The sequence below is a fragment of the Ostrea edulis genome, chromosome 4, assembly GCF_947568905.1.
Source record: "Ostrea edulis chromosome 4, xbOstEdul1.1, whole genome shotgun sequence".
NCBI classification, from domain to species: Eukaryota; Metazoa; Mollusca; class Bivalvia; order Ostreida; family Ostreidae; genus Ostrea; species Ostrea edulis.
The window spans coordinates 34,666,170-34,680,853 of NC_079167.1; the positions used below are offsets into that span (position 1 = coordinate 34,666,170).

At 36.5% G+C, this 14,684-nt stretch overlaps 2 protein-coding genes across 3 annotated transcripts in view; one reads left to right on the top strand and one right to left on the bottom strand.

Moving 5' to 3' along the window:
• Positions 1-5,430: 5,430 nt before the first annotated feature.
• Positions 5,431-7,005, bottom strand: LOC130053788 (uncharacterized protein K02A2.6-like). The gene is made up of 2 exons (XM_056161359.1): positions 6,870-7,005; positions 5,431-5,903 (listed from the first exon to the last, which is right to left on the bottom strand). Exons 1-2 carry the CDS (start codon positions 7,003-7,005, stop codon positions 5,431-5,433), a joined length of 609 nt encoding a protein of 202 aa, XP_056017334.1.
• Positions 7,006-10,603: 3,598 nt separating this feature from the next.
• The window catches only part of LOC125668285 (uncharacterized), a 174,248-nt gene continuing 170,167 nt past the window's right edge, over positions 10,604-14,684 (top strand). The window contains exons 1-2 of one of the 2 annotated variants that reach the window (XR_007367526.2): positions 10,604-10,765; positions 12,483-13,368. The gene's annotated coding sequence lies outside the window, so the exon portion shown is untranslated. Of the gene's footprint in view, positions 10,766-12,482; positions 13,369-14,684 lie in introns of those variants that run through there. The other variant, XM_056162491.1, reaches the window with a different exon arrangement.

The window sequence follows — 14,684 nt, forward strand, 5'->3', positions numbered from 1 at the left end:
TACTTATACCTTTTGATTCCAGGTAACCTGAAATTTCAAGTTTTCTACCAATATTTTAAGGAACTCTGAGTTTGTATTAGATATCTGACTAATTTACAATTATCAAAGTGAAGAAGAGTGATATTAGGTATCTTGACATGCCATAAATTTCCAGATATCATGCTTAAGGAAGTCAGCTACTTATACCTTTTGATTCCTGGTATCCTGAAATTTCAAGTTTTTCATAAATATCTTAAAGAACTCTGTGCTTGTATTAGATATCTGACTAGTTTACAACTATCCATGTGAAGTGGAGTGGTATTACGTATCTTGATATGCCATCAATTTCCAGATATCACCCTTAAGGAAGTCAGCTACTTATACCTTTTGATTCCTGGTATCCTGAAATTTCAAGTTTTTCATAAATATCTTAAAGAACTTTGTATTTGTATTAGATATCTGACTAATTTACACCTATCCACGTGAAGAGGTGTGATATTAGATATCTTGATAGGCCAAGAATTTTCGGATATCATGCTTAACGAAGTCAGCTACTTATACCTTTTGATTCCTGGTAACCTGGAATTTCAAGTTTTTCATAAATATCTTAAAGAACTCCTTGTTTGTATAATTAGATATCTGACTAATTTACAACTATCCATTTGAAGTGGAATGGTATTAGGTATCTTGATATGCCATCAATTTTCAGATATCACCCTTAAGGAAGTCAGCTACTTATACCTTTTGATTCCAGGTAACATGAAATTTCAAGTTTTTCATAAATATCTTAAAGAACTCCTCGTTTGTATTAGATAGCTGACTAGTTTACAATTATCCATGTGAAGTGGAGTGATACTAGATATCTTTATATGCCATTAATTTTGAGATATCACGCTTAAGGAAGTCAGCTACTTATACCTTTTGATTGCAGGTAATCTGAAAATTAAAGTTTTTAGAAAATATTTTATGGAACTCCGTCTTTGTTTTAAATATCTGATTAATTTACCAATGCACATATGACAAGGAGTTATATTAGGTATCTTGATATGCCATCAATTTTCAGATATCACGCTTGAGGAGGTCAGCTACTTGTACATTTTGATTGCAGGTAACCTGAAATTTCAAGTTTTTAGAAAATATTTTAAGGAGCTCCGTGTTTGTTTTAGATATCTGATCAATTTACCAATGCACGCATGACAAGATGTGATATTAGGTATTTTGGTATGCCATCAATTTTCAGATATCACGTTTAAGGAAGTCAGCTACTTATACCATTTGATTCTAGGTAGCCTGAAATTTCAAGTTTTTCATAAATATCTTAAAGAACTCTGTATTTGTATTAGATATCTGACTAATATTAAGTTTTCCGTACACATCTTAAGGAAGTCTGCGTTTGTATTAGATATATCATTAATTTACCATCTCACATATGACAAGGAGTGATAATACGTATCTTATTATGCCATCAAGTTTCAGATATCACGTTTAAGGAAGTCAGTTACTTATACCTTTTGATTCCAGGTAACATAAGGTCACATGGATAGTTGTAAATTAGTCAGATATTTAATACAAACAAGGAGATTCTTAAGATATTTAATATGAAAAACTTGAAATTTCAGGTTATCAGGAATCAAAAGCTATAAGTGGCTGACTTCCTTACTCGTGATATCTGAAAATTGATGGGATATCAAGTTACTTAATATCACACCTTGTCATATGTGAGATGGTAAATGAATGATATATTTATTACAAACGCAGAGTTCCTTAAGATATGTACGGAAAACTTAGATTACTAGGAATGAAAAGGTATAAGTAGCTGACTTTGTTAAGGGCGATATCTGAACATTGATGGCATATCAAGATGCCTAATAGCACATCTTGTCATATGTGGATTGAGAAATTAATCAGATATCTAAAACAAACACGGAGTTCTTTAAAATATTTGATAAAACTTGAAATTTCAGTTTAATTGCAATCAAAAGGTATAAGTAGCTAACTTCCTTAAACATGATATCTGAAAATTGATGGTATATCAAGACACCTAATATCAGTCTTCTTCACGTGGATAATTGTAAATTAATGAGATATCTAATACAAACTCAGAGTTCCTTAAAATATTGGTAGAAAACTTGAAATTTCATTTTACCTACAATCAAAAGGTATAAGTAGCTAACTTCCTTAAGGGTGATATCTGCAAACTGATGAGATATTAAGACACCTAATATCAGTCTTGATCACGTGGATAATGGTAAATTAGTCAGATATCTAGTACAAACACAGAGTTCCTTGAGATATTTACGAAAAGCTTGAAATTTCAGGATACCAGGAATCAAAAGGTATAAGTAGCTGACTTCCTTAAGCATGATATCTGGACATTTATGGCATGTCAAGATACCTAATATCACTCTTCTTCACTTTGATAATTGTAAATTAGTCAGATATCTAATACAAACTCAGAGTTCCTTAAAATATTGGTAGAAAACTTGAAATTTCAGGTTACCTGGAATCAAAATGCATAAGTAGCTGACTTCCTTAAGGGTGATATCTGAAAATTGATGGCATATCAAGATGCCTAATAGCAGATCTTGTCATATGTGGATTGAGAAATTAATCAGATATCTAAAACAAACAAACAAAAAATAATTACAAAAAGATTTTGCTTTTACCGCATGTGAAATGTATACAAGTAACAAAAAACAAAGACAATAAATTAATGAAATATGCGAGCTAGACTAGATTTCGCCTCGCCGCAACTTGACAATGTTACCCCAACCACCTCTTCAACCTTTCCCGCCATTTGTACACTAGAAGTATTTTGCTTGGTTAAAAAATAGGGTTACATCATTTGAATGACAATGCAACAGGGAGAAGTCATTATGATCACCGGGGGATCTAAAAAGATATCTCTTTAGGTTAAAGAGATATCTCTTTTTGAAAATTTAAAGAGATATCTCTCTAACTTAAAGAGATATCTCTTTTTACATCGATAGAAAGATATCTCTTTACGCTAGAGAGATATATCTTTCTCTCTGAGAGATAGCTCTCTAGCTTTGATAGATATCTCTCACATAGAAAGAGATATCTCCCAAGCGTAAAGAGATATCTCATTTGTTTAAAGAGATATCTCTTTTGGTTAAAGAGATATCTCTTTTGGTTAAAGAGATATCTTCTTTAACCAATAGAGATATCTCTCTCATTTAAAGAGATATCTTATTTTACGAATAAATAGTAAAAGGGCTTGCCATAGAGAGGTCCCACATCGCTAATCAATATTTTGAACAAGTAGCTGAGCCTAAATTGAGAAAACACGGTTGCACGCTACAATCTTAATTTCTCCAGTTTAAATTCTCTTTCTTTCTCTGCTCTTTCATTACAACTTTTTGTAATAATTTAATAATAGTTACTGATAAGTACAAACAAAATGGATAAACATAAAAAAGTTTCTATTTTGGTTGAACATGTAATATGATGACACAGATCTTGAAAGTACATTTAAGTAATGAGTCGAAAACTGTCCAATATGTCAGATATCGAACGGTCCGGGACTGTTCTGGGAAGTTTGTGCCTTATAAATTTAAAACATTTCACTGAAATTAGGTTGTACACTACCTGACATTGTCCAAGAAATCAGGCCACTGTTTACAACATAGCATTTTGAAATCATGAACGACTGCCGTTTATTTAGCATTTTATCAACTATTCGGCATGACGGATTACAATTGCATTCGTAATATCATTATCTAATTTTCAATACGGAGAGAGATCATATATGTTACACTAAGGAACATCTAATTTGGAGCTCCAAGTGACTTTCTAATAATCAAGTTTTATTTACTGTATATGATATCAATAGATATAACAAGACTAATGCACTCAATTATTGAAAAATTGTTCTTAAATTCATTTCAATTAAAGATGTCGTTCATTCAATTCATGTGCGCAACAATTCAAACACGCATTAAAAACGTCCTTTCTCTCTGCAATATTATTTAATTGTGACTTCACGCGCTTGCGCGGAGTTTCATCTAGTATTACATAATTCTTTCAGGTATCTTTCAAAAACACCGTCTGTAATGTTCAAGTCGCATGTGGTATAGTCGGACACCTTTAAGATGTAGTTAACTTGGGTTTATTCAGAAACACCAATTTGGCGATAAATACAATCAAAATAGATAAGGTAGCAGGGGACAGTTTCGCACTATAGGCCCGTCAACTTTTTCAAAAAATGGAAATACCCCATATTTGAAGTGATATTGCATGTGTAAAAATGTATACAATAATTTTAGGATGCATGTCAAATGTAGCTGAGTGCTTAATAAAAATGTTGATATACAACATGTAGGTGTCACCATGATTCCTAGCATATAGATGGTGCAAATACGAAACTAAGACACGTGGTCAGTTGCTGAAGAAATTCTGGTGAAAACATGCAGGGTCTAGCAAAAGGTCTGTAGCTGTGAGGGAAGGTGGATGGCCCCATATGAGAGGTAGATTTTTGAGAAGGGCAGATAGGGTTCTTGATTGTGCACAGTGTCTAAATCCCCATGTTTGGTACTGTGATGGTGTGGGGGGTGGTGCGGATTAGCCCAAATGAGGGAAAATCAAAGCAAAAAAGGGGAACCTGCTCAGAGCATGTTTTGTGCATCAGCACCAATATTTATAGATGACATGTAATTTAGGGTCATAATTTATTAACTACACTAATATGAAATACAAGTATTGACATAAAAGGAAAATATGATTTTTCATTAGTCTGTCATAATCTGACTTTGGTGTATACCCCCTATCCACATGTTTCAAAACCAAAGAAACTGTCCCCTGCCACCTAACTCGAACATGCATTACTAAATAAGTCGTACATAGAAATACATTACACCCCCTCACTATAATTTTGGATAGATTTAGTCATTTGGCATACTGATACATGTATTAATTGCAAACTTGGATGAAATATAACTTGAAACAGTTCATGGCAAAAGACTGGAGTTCACTTCAAACACTCAAAATAAACAGGAGAATTATAACATTAACTTGTCCCTAAGAACTTATGTTCTGGCAGCTGCACGGGGATCATTGTGCCCCAAACACCGCACGCTGCTGAATAAACATGCAACTAATATTAAAACTATTCTAAATCACGAACAGAATTATTTACAAGCACTTCACAAGTCTCTGGAGGTTTCACGACTCGTCCAGATCTGGTTTGAAGTGCATCGTTGTGGTTAGCAGGATTGGCCTGAGAGGTTTTATCTGATTTGTGAAGATGAACACGGTTTCTCCGGTAAAGTATCCCATTACTCTTCACCAAATAAGATCTCGGTTTGTCGGCTTTCTGTACAACGATTCCTAAAGATAAGGATTTCGAGCCGGGTGTTTTCATTCTGACCGTTGCACCACTTTCTGGGGGGGGGGGGGGGGGGGGGGGGGACAACTCCTTGACACTTGACACGGTCATAATAAAATTTCTGTTTGGCTTTCTGTGTATATAAGTGTTGTTTTCCTGTTGGTGAGGTCGTGTGTTCTCGGCTTGAGCAGATCTTGTGATGCTGGTAATGCGTTTCTTGGTCTGCGTCCCATTAAGAGTTGAGCTGGTGACAGATGGATGTTTTCCAGTGATGTTGTCCTGTAGCCGAAGAGAGCAAGCTGCTTGTCTTCACACTTCATCCATAAGCACTTTGTGGTTTGTACTGCTCTCACAGCCTCGCCATTTGAGCTTTGGAAGTGGGGACTACTTCTTTCGTGTTCGATTCCGTGGTCTGAACAGAATTTCTTGAAGGTATTGGAACTGAACTGTGGTCCATTGTCGGAACGAAGTATTACTGGAAGTCCATGGCTGGCAAAAACTGTTTTCAGGGCCTCTATTATCGCTGTTGTTGTCTCTGACTTGAGTTCATAAGCGTCAATGTACTTTGAATAATAGTCCACTAGAATAAGGTATTTCTTTCACTCATATTCAAAGACATCGGTTCCAACGTGGCTGTAAGGCAGGTCTGGAACTGGTGTTGGCATAAGAGGTTCCCTCTCTCTTTTTTTTTTTATCATCTGCACATAACGAACAGTTGTTTTCAGCTTGTTCTATGTCAGCATTCATGGCTGGTCAATACATGATCTTTCTGGCACGGCTCTTTGACTTGACTATTCCCAGATGAGACTTCTGTATGAGGATAAAGACCCAACTTTAAGTTAACGCCCCCCAAATTTTACCTGTGTCGTGTTCAATGATAAGCCGCCGGTCAATCAAACTTTTAACAATAGAGCTTAGGTTGATTGACGTTTGCAGAGACCATGGTCTACAGCTACCTGAGAAAGATGTTTTGATAACAATCACGGCTACTGATGACCGGCAGTCTTTAGATCTCGAGGAAAGCCCCGGTATACCTGAGTTTTGATAGCATTGACTCGCACCTAGGAAATTGATGACTGCCGCCTTCCTCATCGAACGAGAATGACCTCCAAAATTTCTGCAAGTCTCTCTGAGGAAAAATTAGCGGCAATCCGTGCATTATTTGCATATAACGGATGGGACTGGGATACAGACTGGAAAGTAGAAAGGGAAGAAGAAACTCCAGACACGTCTCCGTCGATCGAGGTGATTATTCCCCCGAATGCCCGGAAAACCGTAAGGTGGTTTTTTTTTTTTTTTTTTTAGGTCTTTAAGCATCTCTTTACGCGTACTGGGTGGAATGACTATTTGGCTGCCCTTGTACACGATGCTGTCAGGTACGGATAGCTGATCCCTCGAGTCAAAGTTTTGTCTGACTTATGGAGAGTCATTCTTTGTGTCTGGCCATCCTGTTTGTGTGGTACTCATGAGAGTTTCAAGCTCAATTCTTGTTGATCTCTGCACTTCCGAGTATTTTTCAGGTGTTATGGATAACGTACAGAATTACAGATCATATCTGCTTTAGCACTGTCATCGTTTTCGCTTTTCTGTAGGTAGGCCCTCAATAAAGCGTCTGAAATACACATGGTAGTTCCCTTCCTGTACGTTACGGTGATGTCATACCACTGCAGTTTGATCACCATATTTTGTATCCTCATAGGAGCTGACAGTAAGGATTTGTTGAATAATGTCTTTAAAGGCTTGTGATCACTGTACACTGTGACCTTGTTACCGAAAATGTAGTTGTAGAATTTTGGCAACTGTATACAATTGCTTGCATTTCCTTCTCGATCTGTGCATACCGTTTTTCTGTTTTAGTAGGTGCTCTGGAACCATAAGCTACTGCACGACCTTCTTGTATCAAATCAGCTCCAAGTCGTCTTTACCCGAATAACATTCGATCTCAACCGGCTTGTAGACATTGAATAGAGCTAACAATGGTGGATTGGTACATGCTTCTTTGAGTCTCTGGAAACTTCTCTCCTGTTCATGGTTCCATTGGAATTCCACATCAGATTTAAGAATTAAGGATTATCTCCCTCATGCATAGCTCTTATCCTTGGACGAATTTGGCTCCACTTTTTTGGCACGCTGTTTTTGGCTATATTTAGCTCTAAAACTTCATAGTTATTTCGGATTTCAAACATTTCGGTTGAGCATCACTGAAGAGACATTATTTGTCGAAATGCGCATCTGGTGCATCAAAATTGGTACCGTATAAGTTTTACATTTAAGAAGGATTCTAAGAAAAGCATCTGGTGTGTCCAGGGGTCCGTGTTTTCCCGACTATCTACTTTGTATTGCTTATAGAAGTTGTGAGATTGATCACTGTTCGTTATCTTCACCTTTCATCCAAATCAACCAGGTTTGGAATGAAGTTTGACAGGTATTAGATAAGTCCAAGGAACCTGCGGACGACTTCCTTGTCTTGTGGAGCTGGTGTATTAAGTATAGCCTTGGTTTTGCCAGGATCTGGTTTGAGTCCCTGATCTGACATTATATGACCTATATACGGCACACTGGATTTGCGAATTTTACATTTGTCAAAGTTCAATTTTAAATTATAGCTACATGTAGTTGCTTTTTCCACCACTTTTCTGAGTATGGCATCATGCTCCTCCAGCGTCTCTCCTGCTATGAGAATGTCGTCAATGATGGCAGATATACCTTGGATTCCAGATATGTTATCCATGATCTTCTGGTAGATTTCTGGTGCCGATTTTATTCCGAAAGGGAGACGTAGCCAATGAAATCTTCCTATCGGTGTATTAAACGTTATTAAGTATGATGACTTCTCATCAAGCTGGATCTGCAGAAATCCCGATTTTGCATCTAATACCGAAATATTTTGGCTTTTGGTATGTCTGATATAACAACTTCAATTGTCTTTATAGGGTGGTACTCCCGTTTTATGGCACGATTCAAGTCTCTTGGATCTATACAAATACGTATGTTTTCTCCCTTTACACTGGCTACCATTGAGTTGACCCATTTTGTTGGCCTGTACACCTTTGTAATGCAGCCATTACCTTCCATCTCCCTCAGCTTCTCGACTGCCTTGGGCTTAATGGCTGCTGGGAGTTTCCTTACAGGACGAATAGCTGCTGGTACTGATTCATCAATACTAAGTCGGTACTCTCCTAGTAATGTTCCTGTAGTTTTTATGAGTTCTGGAAAATCCCTAGAGTTCACTTTGTGCGCTTCCTGTAATATCACTCACGGCTGATACATGGGTCTGTGACTCGGGTTGGCTTTGCGTATCAACCTCTGATGATATTCAATCTCTTGATCTAAGTCGACTACTTCATAGTGAACGTTAATTTTACGATCACAGTAGACAACAGGTAAGGTTATTGACCCTGTTGGTTTTATTGATTATATGTTGCTTACCGTCCTGCTAGAGATTTTTTTTCACTGACATGGAGACGTCACCATTGCCGGTGAAGGGCTGCAAAATTTAGGCCTATGCTCGGCGCTTATGGCCTTTGAGCAGGGAGGGATCTTTATCGTGCCACACCTGCTGCGACACGGGACCTCAGTTTTTGCGGTCTCATCGGAAGGACCGTCCCATTTAGTCGCCTCTTACGACAAACACGGGGGTTACTACTGAGGACCTATTCTACATGTAACCCGGATCCCCACTGGATTCCTGTCGGTTTGATCTTATGGTTACTGAATTATTTCGGTGTCTTGTTAGATTTTTCTAGCTTGCATTTTCTCAAGTTTTTAATTTGAGTTAATATAAGTATGCTGGTCCGGTGTCTATCTTGCAGCGGACTTGCTGATCTTTGATACCGAGATGTACATCCCATCTGTCATTCTGAACAGACCTTAAGGAAGTACACATACTGATGGTAAGTAGTTACTCTCCCTCAGAGTCTGCTGACTTTAACTTTCGGCGACACACTTTCCTCCAGTGGTTTCGTTGTTTGCAATAACTGCACGTGGTTCCTATTCCTGGGCACTTCCCATATTCATGTTCCAACCACAGTCTGAACAACTTGAACTGTCATTTTGTTTGGAGATCTTTGGTTTGCCAGTTTTAGGACTTTTGGTGCGCCATGCAGTGTTCGTTGAAGGGTGCTTCTTATGTGGATGTGTATCTATTTTTAGCACTTCTTCTCCTCTCATGAATTTAACTTGCGCCTATGACATGAGAGTTCGTACTACAGCTTTCTTGAGTGTGATATCTTGACAATCTCTCTTGTATTTCCTTGTGTCGGACACCATTGATTATCAAGTCTATCAATACATCCTCACTGTCTGCGCAATCACAATCCTAAGATCCATCCAGACAAAACCCCTATTCATTATATATATATATATATATATATATATATATATGTATATGTAAATATATATATATATATATATATATATATATATAGTATATATATAGTATATATATATATTATGTAAATATATATATATATATATATAAAGCACAGAAATAGCAATGAACTCTTAAATGAACAATACTGCCCTAAGTGAAGAAATATTTAATAGCGAGCAAAGCTCGCGTCGCGACGAGCTCGCTCCAATTATTACACATATGAGTCACGTGACTTGCTCTTCATCAACTGAAAAAGATGAGTATTACCCATAATGCTTCTGGAAAAATGTCGCCGTCATTGCGGTATACTTCATTCACAATCCCGTAATTAAAATAATTAGATTGTTAGAAAGTACGATAAACGTTTTCAAATTCCAGACAAGTTTTCTCATCATTTCAACCTTTATGTTTTTGCTTTCTTTGAGAGAAGAAAACACATTGCAGCTAATATGACGTCACAATGTAACTGTTTACATCCACTGTGTTAAATTCCCCGTGTTCGTCTCAACGGTAACAACGTACAGCATATTATAAAGCACTGAAAATTTCACTTTATTTGGATACCCACTCAGGTCGTGAGTTCAACCCCGGGTAGGGGTGGAAGTGGGTATCCAAACAAAGTGAAATTTTCTGTGCTTTGTATATATATATATATATATATATATATATATATGATATCTGACGGTTAATGACTTTTTCCAAGATTTGATTCGGCTGTAATAAATGTCACTCAGTCGAAAAACAACACAGGAGGAACTGATTTAATCCGGCGTTAACCCCCCACCTCCACCCCATCCTCCACAGACTTCACACTTATGAAAATTCTATCTCATACATAAGTACATAAAGATACTCTAGGTTTAGCCAAATCATAAAACGACAAAGCAGATCAAATCTATAGATTTCCGTTCAGATATGATGTTAACTTCCCGTCAGATATGATGTTAACTTCCTTTGAAATGTTTACTTGTATATCATCAATGTTGTGGCATATTTGATTTTGGTTATTATAGACAACATGCTAAAAATATGAAAACCTGAAAAGGAGTCTCAGAAGAAATCGTACTCACGTAAGTACTTTTTTATGATTATTCTTCCACTTCCGTTTACTTTGATGGTCAGTGGTATGTGGTAAGTATCGTTTTTATTTTTTGCTGTTGCATGTTGCATACTGTACTATGTTTGTTACAGTTATTCCACTACAGCAATAAATGATTGTAACTTAAAATTGACGCAGTGTTAGTGATTTGATTTGACTTGAATGTATGGTAGAATTTCATTAAAATCAGCCTTTTGATCCGTTCCATGTTATTTTTATAATGTCGCTACGTTGCGGATCAAGAAGCTGATTCTAGTATAGTATGGAATCCAAGCGCGGATCAAGGATTGAGGTTAATTGATTTCAATCATTTACTAAATTGATACTACAAGTGAATACAAGGTAAGATAGAGCACCCGGAGTTAGGTTTCGCCGCGTATACATATCTCCTCCAATATACCGGTAGAAAATGCTTCCATCGGTCTCCATCAAAACGTAAAGTTTGAAGCAAACTATCATATTTCATTGCATTGAGCTTCAAGTTCTGCTAAATGAGAATCTAAAGTTGATTTACTATTTGAAGTATGCATCCGTACTACTTTTTGTACACCCGTGATGGGAGAGTTTCGAGTTACTTCTGGGACACAGTTTTTACCTGAAATTTCTATATACACCTTTCTATCATGCTAGCCTAATAGGGGCTGTAAGCTCGCAAACGAGATGACGCGAGATTTGAGTACTTCCGGTGACAAACAAACCTTTACGGTTTGCATGAAATCATACCAGTTGGAAATATCCTGCAGTTCTTATCGTTTTTTTGGTCGATGCAAAGAAGTGGACGTTATGGGGAAAGTTGTGCAGGTCAGTATAATGCATTCTAATACCGGTAGTAAACTTGATTTTCATTAAATAATAAATATCTTGGTTTTGTTTGTCACCACATCTGTAGGGCCTTCATATACCGATCATCAGTCTTTAGTTACATATACGCTCAAGTATAACTAAATAGATTTACATTTATTTATTTACAATCCACAAATCAAGATGTACACAGTTGTACATCACATGCAGTCACGCTTGGAATTGTATAAATCAAATGTTTATAGAGGGAGGAGTATGATTTTACGATCTATAGAGAGAATTTTTACGAAAAACATCCCTAGACACGGCAGCTGTAGTCCTGCTAAATAGTACTCTTTCCATGACATGTACAACAAAACTTCATCACTGATTTCTTATCGGTGTCGCGCGTGCATGACCTTCTTTAGCTGTAATAATGTAACCCTCTCCTTTAAAAAGAAAAAGGGGGGGGGGGGGGTAAGAGTAAAAAGCTCGGAGAGGGCTACATTATTGCAGCTAAACCTTGATAAATGTAATATTTACACAATTTTACAAAACAAGTGATAGTATTTGATATTATCAAACAATAGATGTTTTAGAAAGTGGATTCATTGAGATTCGGTTGGCACTTGGTGGATGGGAGGGGTATGATTTGATAACATGATACAACAGTATTGATGGTTTACTGGGAATATTATTATTAAACGAACCCTCCCTATCCGCATTGAATTTTTCTATCCTCTCTCCCTAAACCAGTTTCAGATTGTATAAATACAGTTTGTGTATAGAAAATTATTAGTTTTACTAAACTCAAGAATATGGCTTTTACTTAAGACTTACAATAAGTTTCTTGAGATAAAGAGAAATGTATTGCATGAAAATGATTTTTCTTCCAATTTTTTAATTAGGTTAGATGGATCGATGCCATTGAGACTACTCTCTTGAAATATTCCCGGACACCTTGATACCCAGGCCATGACATACAGTTCCTGCAAGTGTTGACATACCGTCAAAGCAGAGACTTGTGTAACACCGAATGGTGCAATCACTTATTTTTCAACTTTGAATATAAGGATCAACATGTACTCCACAGAAAAGTTCCAGCAAAACCCAAGGCTGGAAAACCACCTGTGATCAATTAAAACAATGTGTGTCCTTGAACATTCCGGCTTTTTATCCTTGAGAGGACAGTTGACTTATAAAAAGGTTGAACTGTGTTACATATTAGCCAGGGGAGTATTTACGTCTAGGGGGCTAACGAAAGGATAAAATCCACATGCCAGCAGTCTACGAGCCAATATTTACCAAGATAAATATGTGCATGGGATGCATTAAACAGTATATTAAATTCTAATAACTGTTTATTCAACCGTAATATTTTTAAAACATTTTCTGGAATGACTGCTAAGTACAATGATCTACATGTTCACATCTTCAGGAATTAAGCACTCGGTTTTTGTTTTTTTTTTGGTTTTTTTTTTGGGGGGGGGGGGTATTTTAATATCGTTTTCTTCATTTATTATTATTATTTGCAAGTCCTGTATGATTAAAATAAAACTCGTGTGTCAAATAGTTTAGTATAAATAAAAAATGCACTATTGATTGTTATTGTTTTACTAAGTATATTTTATCAATACATGTTGATTTTGAATTCATTCAGGAATGGAAATATTAAAAGAATAATTCTGTTAATGTTATGTGTTCATTCAGAGTCCTTTATGATCCGGAATAATTCTGCAGTCAACTGTTGTCCAAATAATCAAGTTGCAGCAATAAAATTCCATCACTTTGCAATGTTCGTTGTCAATGTTCTTGATGATCCGGATAATTTTGCATGCAGTCGGCTGTAGTCCAAACAATCGAGACGGAATAATTCATATTGCACAAACGCTGGCCCTATATCTGATGATAGCAAGGATGTCTGGACTTGAGGGAGTAAATACTCTTCCTGTATTCTAAATGTAAGAAAAAGTTTATGTATAATGTACAGTGAAGCGTACATGAGAAATAATATTACAAAGAAAATATTGGTGACCTCAGAAATTAATTCAAGAATTTTCTGATGCTTAACTTTTTTTCTTTCTGGCTGTAAACAGGAAACAGGCGTTAATTATACTGAAGATACACATTCTACAAATTTTCTACCACATTATTGGAACCAGCCTCTGAAATTACTCTCTCCGGCGTTTGCCTCCTGATATCTTTAGACAAGAACTGCCCCCCCCCCCCCTGTAATTTCTTGCTATATATATACAAACTTAATCAAGCCATAGATAATAAAGTTATCTGAATAATACCAATTTCTCCAAATTGCTTAAATGATAATGCCCCCCCCCCCCAAAAAAAACCCAAACCAGTGAAGTAATAGGCCATAATATAACCATACCCCCCCCCCCCCCTCAATTTTAGTAACATCACAAAATTATCTACCTGGGTTACATTTCACATTTGTATATCAATCATTAACAATAATAGGCCTAGTAAAGAGAAGTAAGTTGAATTAAAAGTATAAATGAATTGCGTAATTATCGAATAATCATTCATGAAGTTGAAGATGAAGGTATACGTATACTTGCAGTTACCTGGCTACTTTATACAACTTGTTCTCCATCGACACTTGAACCACTGCATTGACAATGCACGCCAACTTGTTAAACAGGGACATGACAAATGGTTGAGGTACACAGCGTTCTCTGATTTACTCATAAACATTGGTTTTTCGGACGTGTAGTTGGCCCATATTCTATACTCGTAACACTGAATCGGATTTGTTTGTCACCGGAAACGCTTCACCGGAAGTGACGAGAAACGAGACTTACAGCCCCTATTAATTTTCGGTTTCTTGCAAGGCCAATCAAAATGGAAGAAAGGGATCAATTCAGGGTTACAAATAATAAAAAAACTTATAGGAGAGTGCACTTTTCCGGAAAAAGTCACATTGATACATCAACTTTCATTTGTTTGTTAATCTCTTTTTTAAAAAAGTTTTTGCTTGTATTTTGCCGAATATATGTTTGAATTCTTCAAATTTACAATTTGAAGCAAAGATTTGTCATTAGAGATGCTGAAATTAACCTTCAAATTTACAGATTTGTCATTAGAGATGCTGA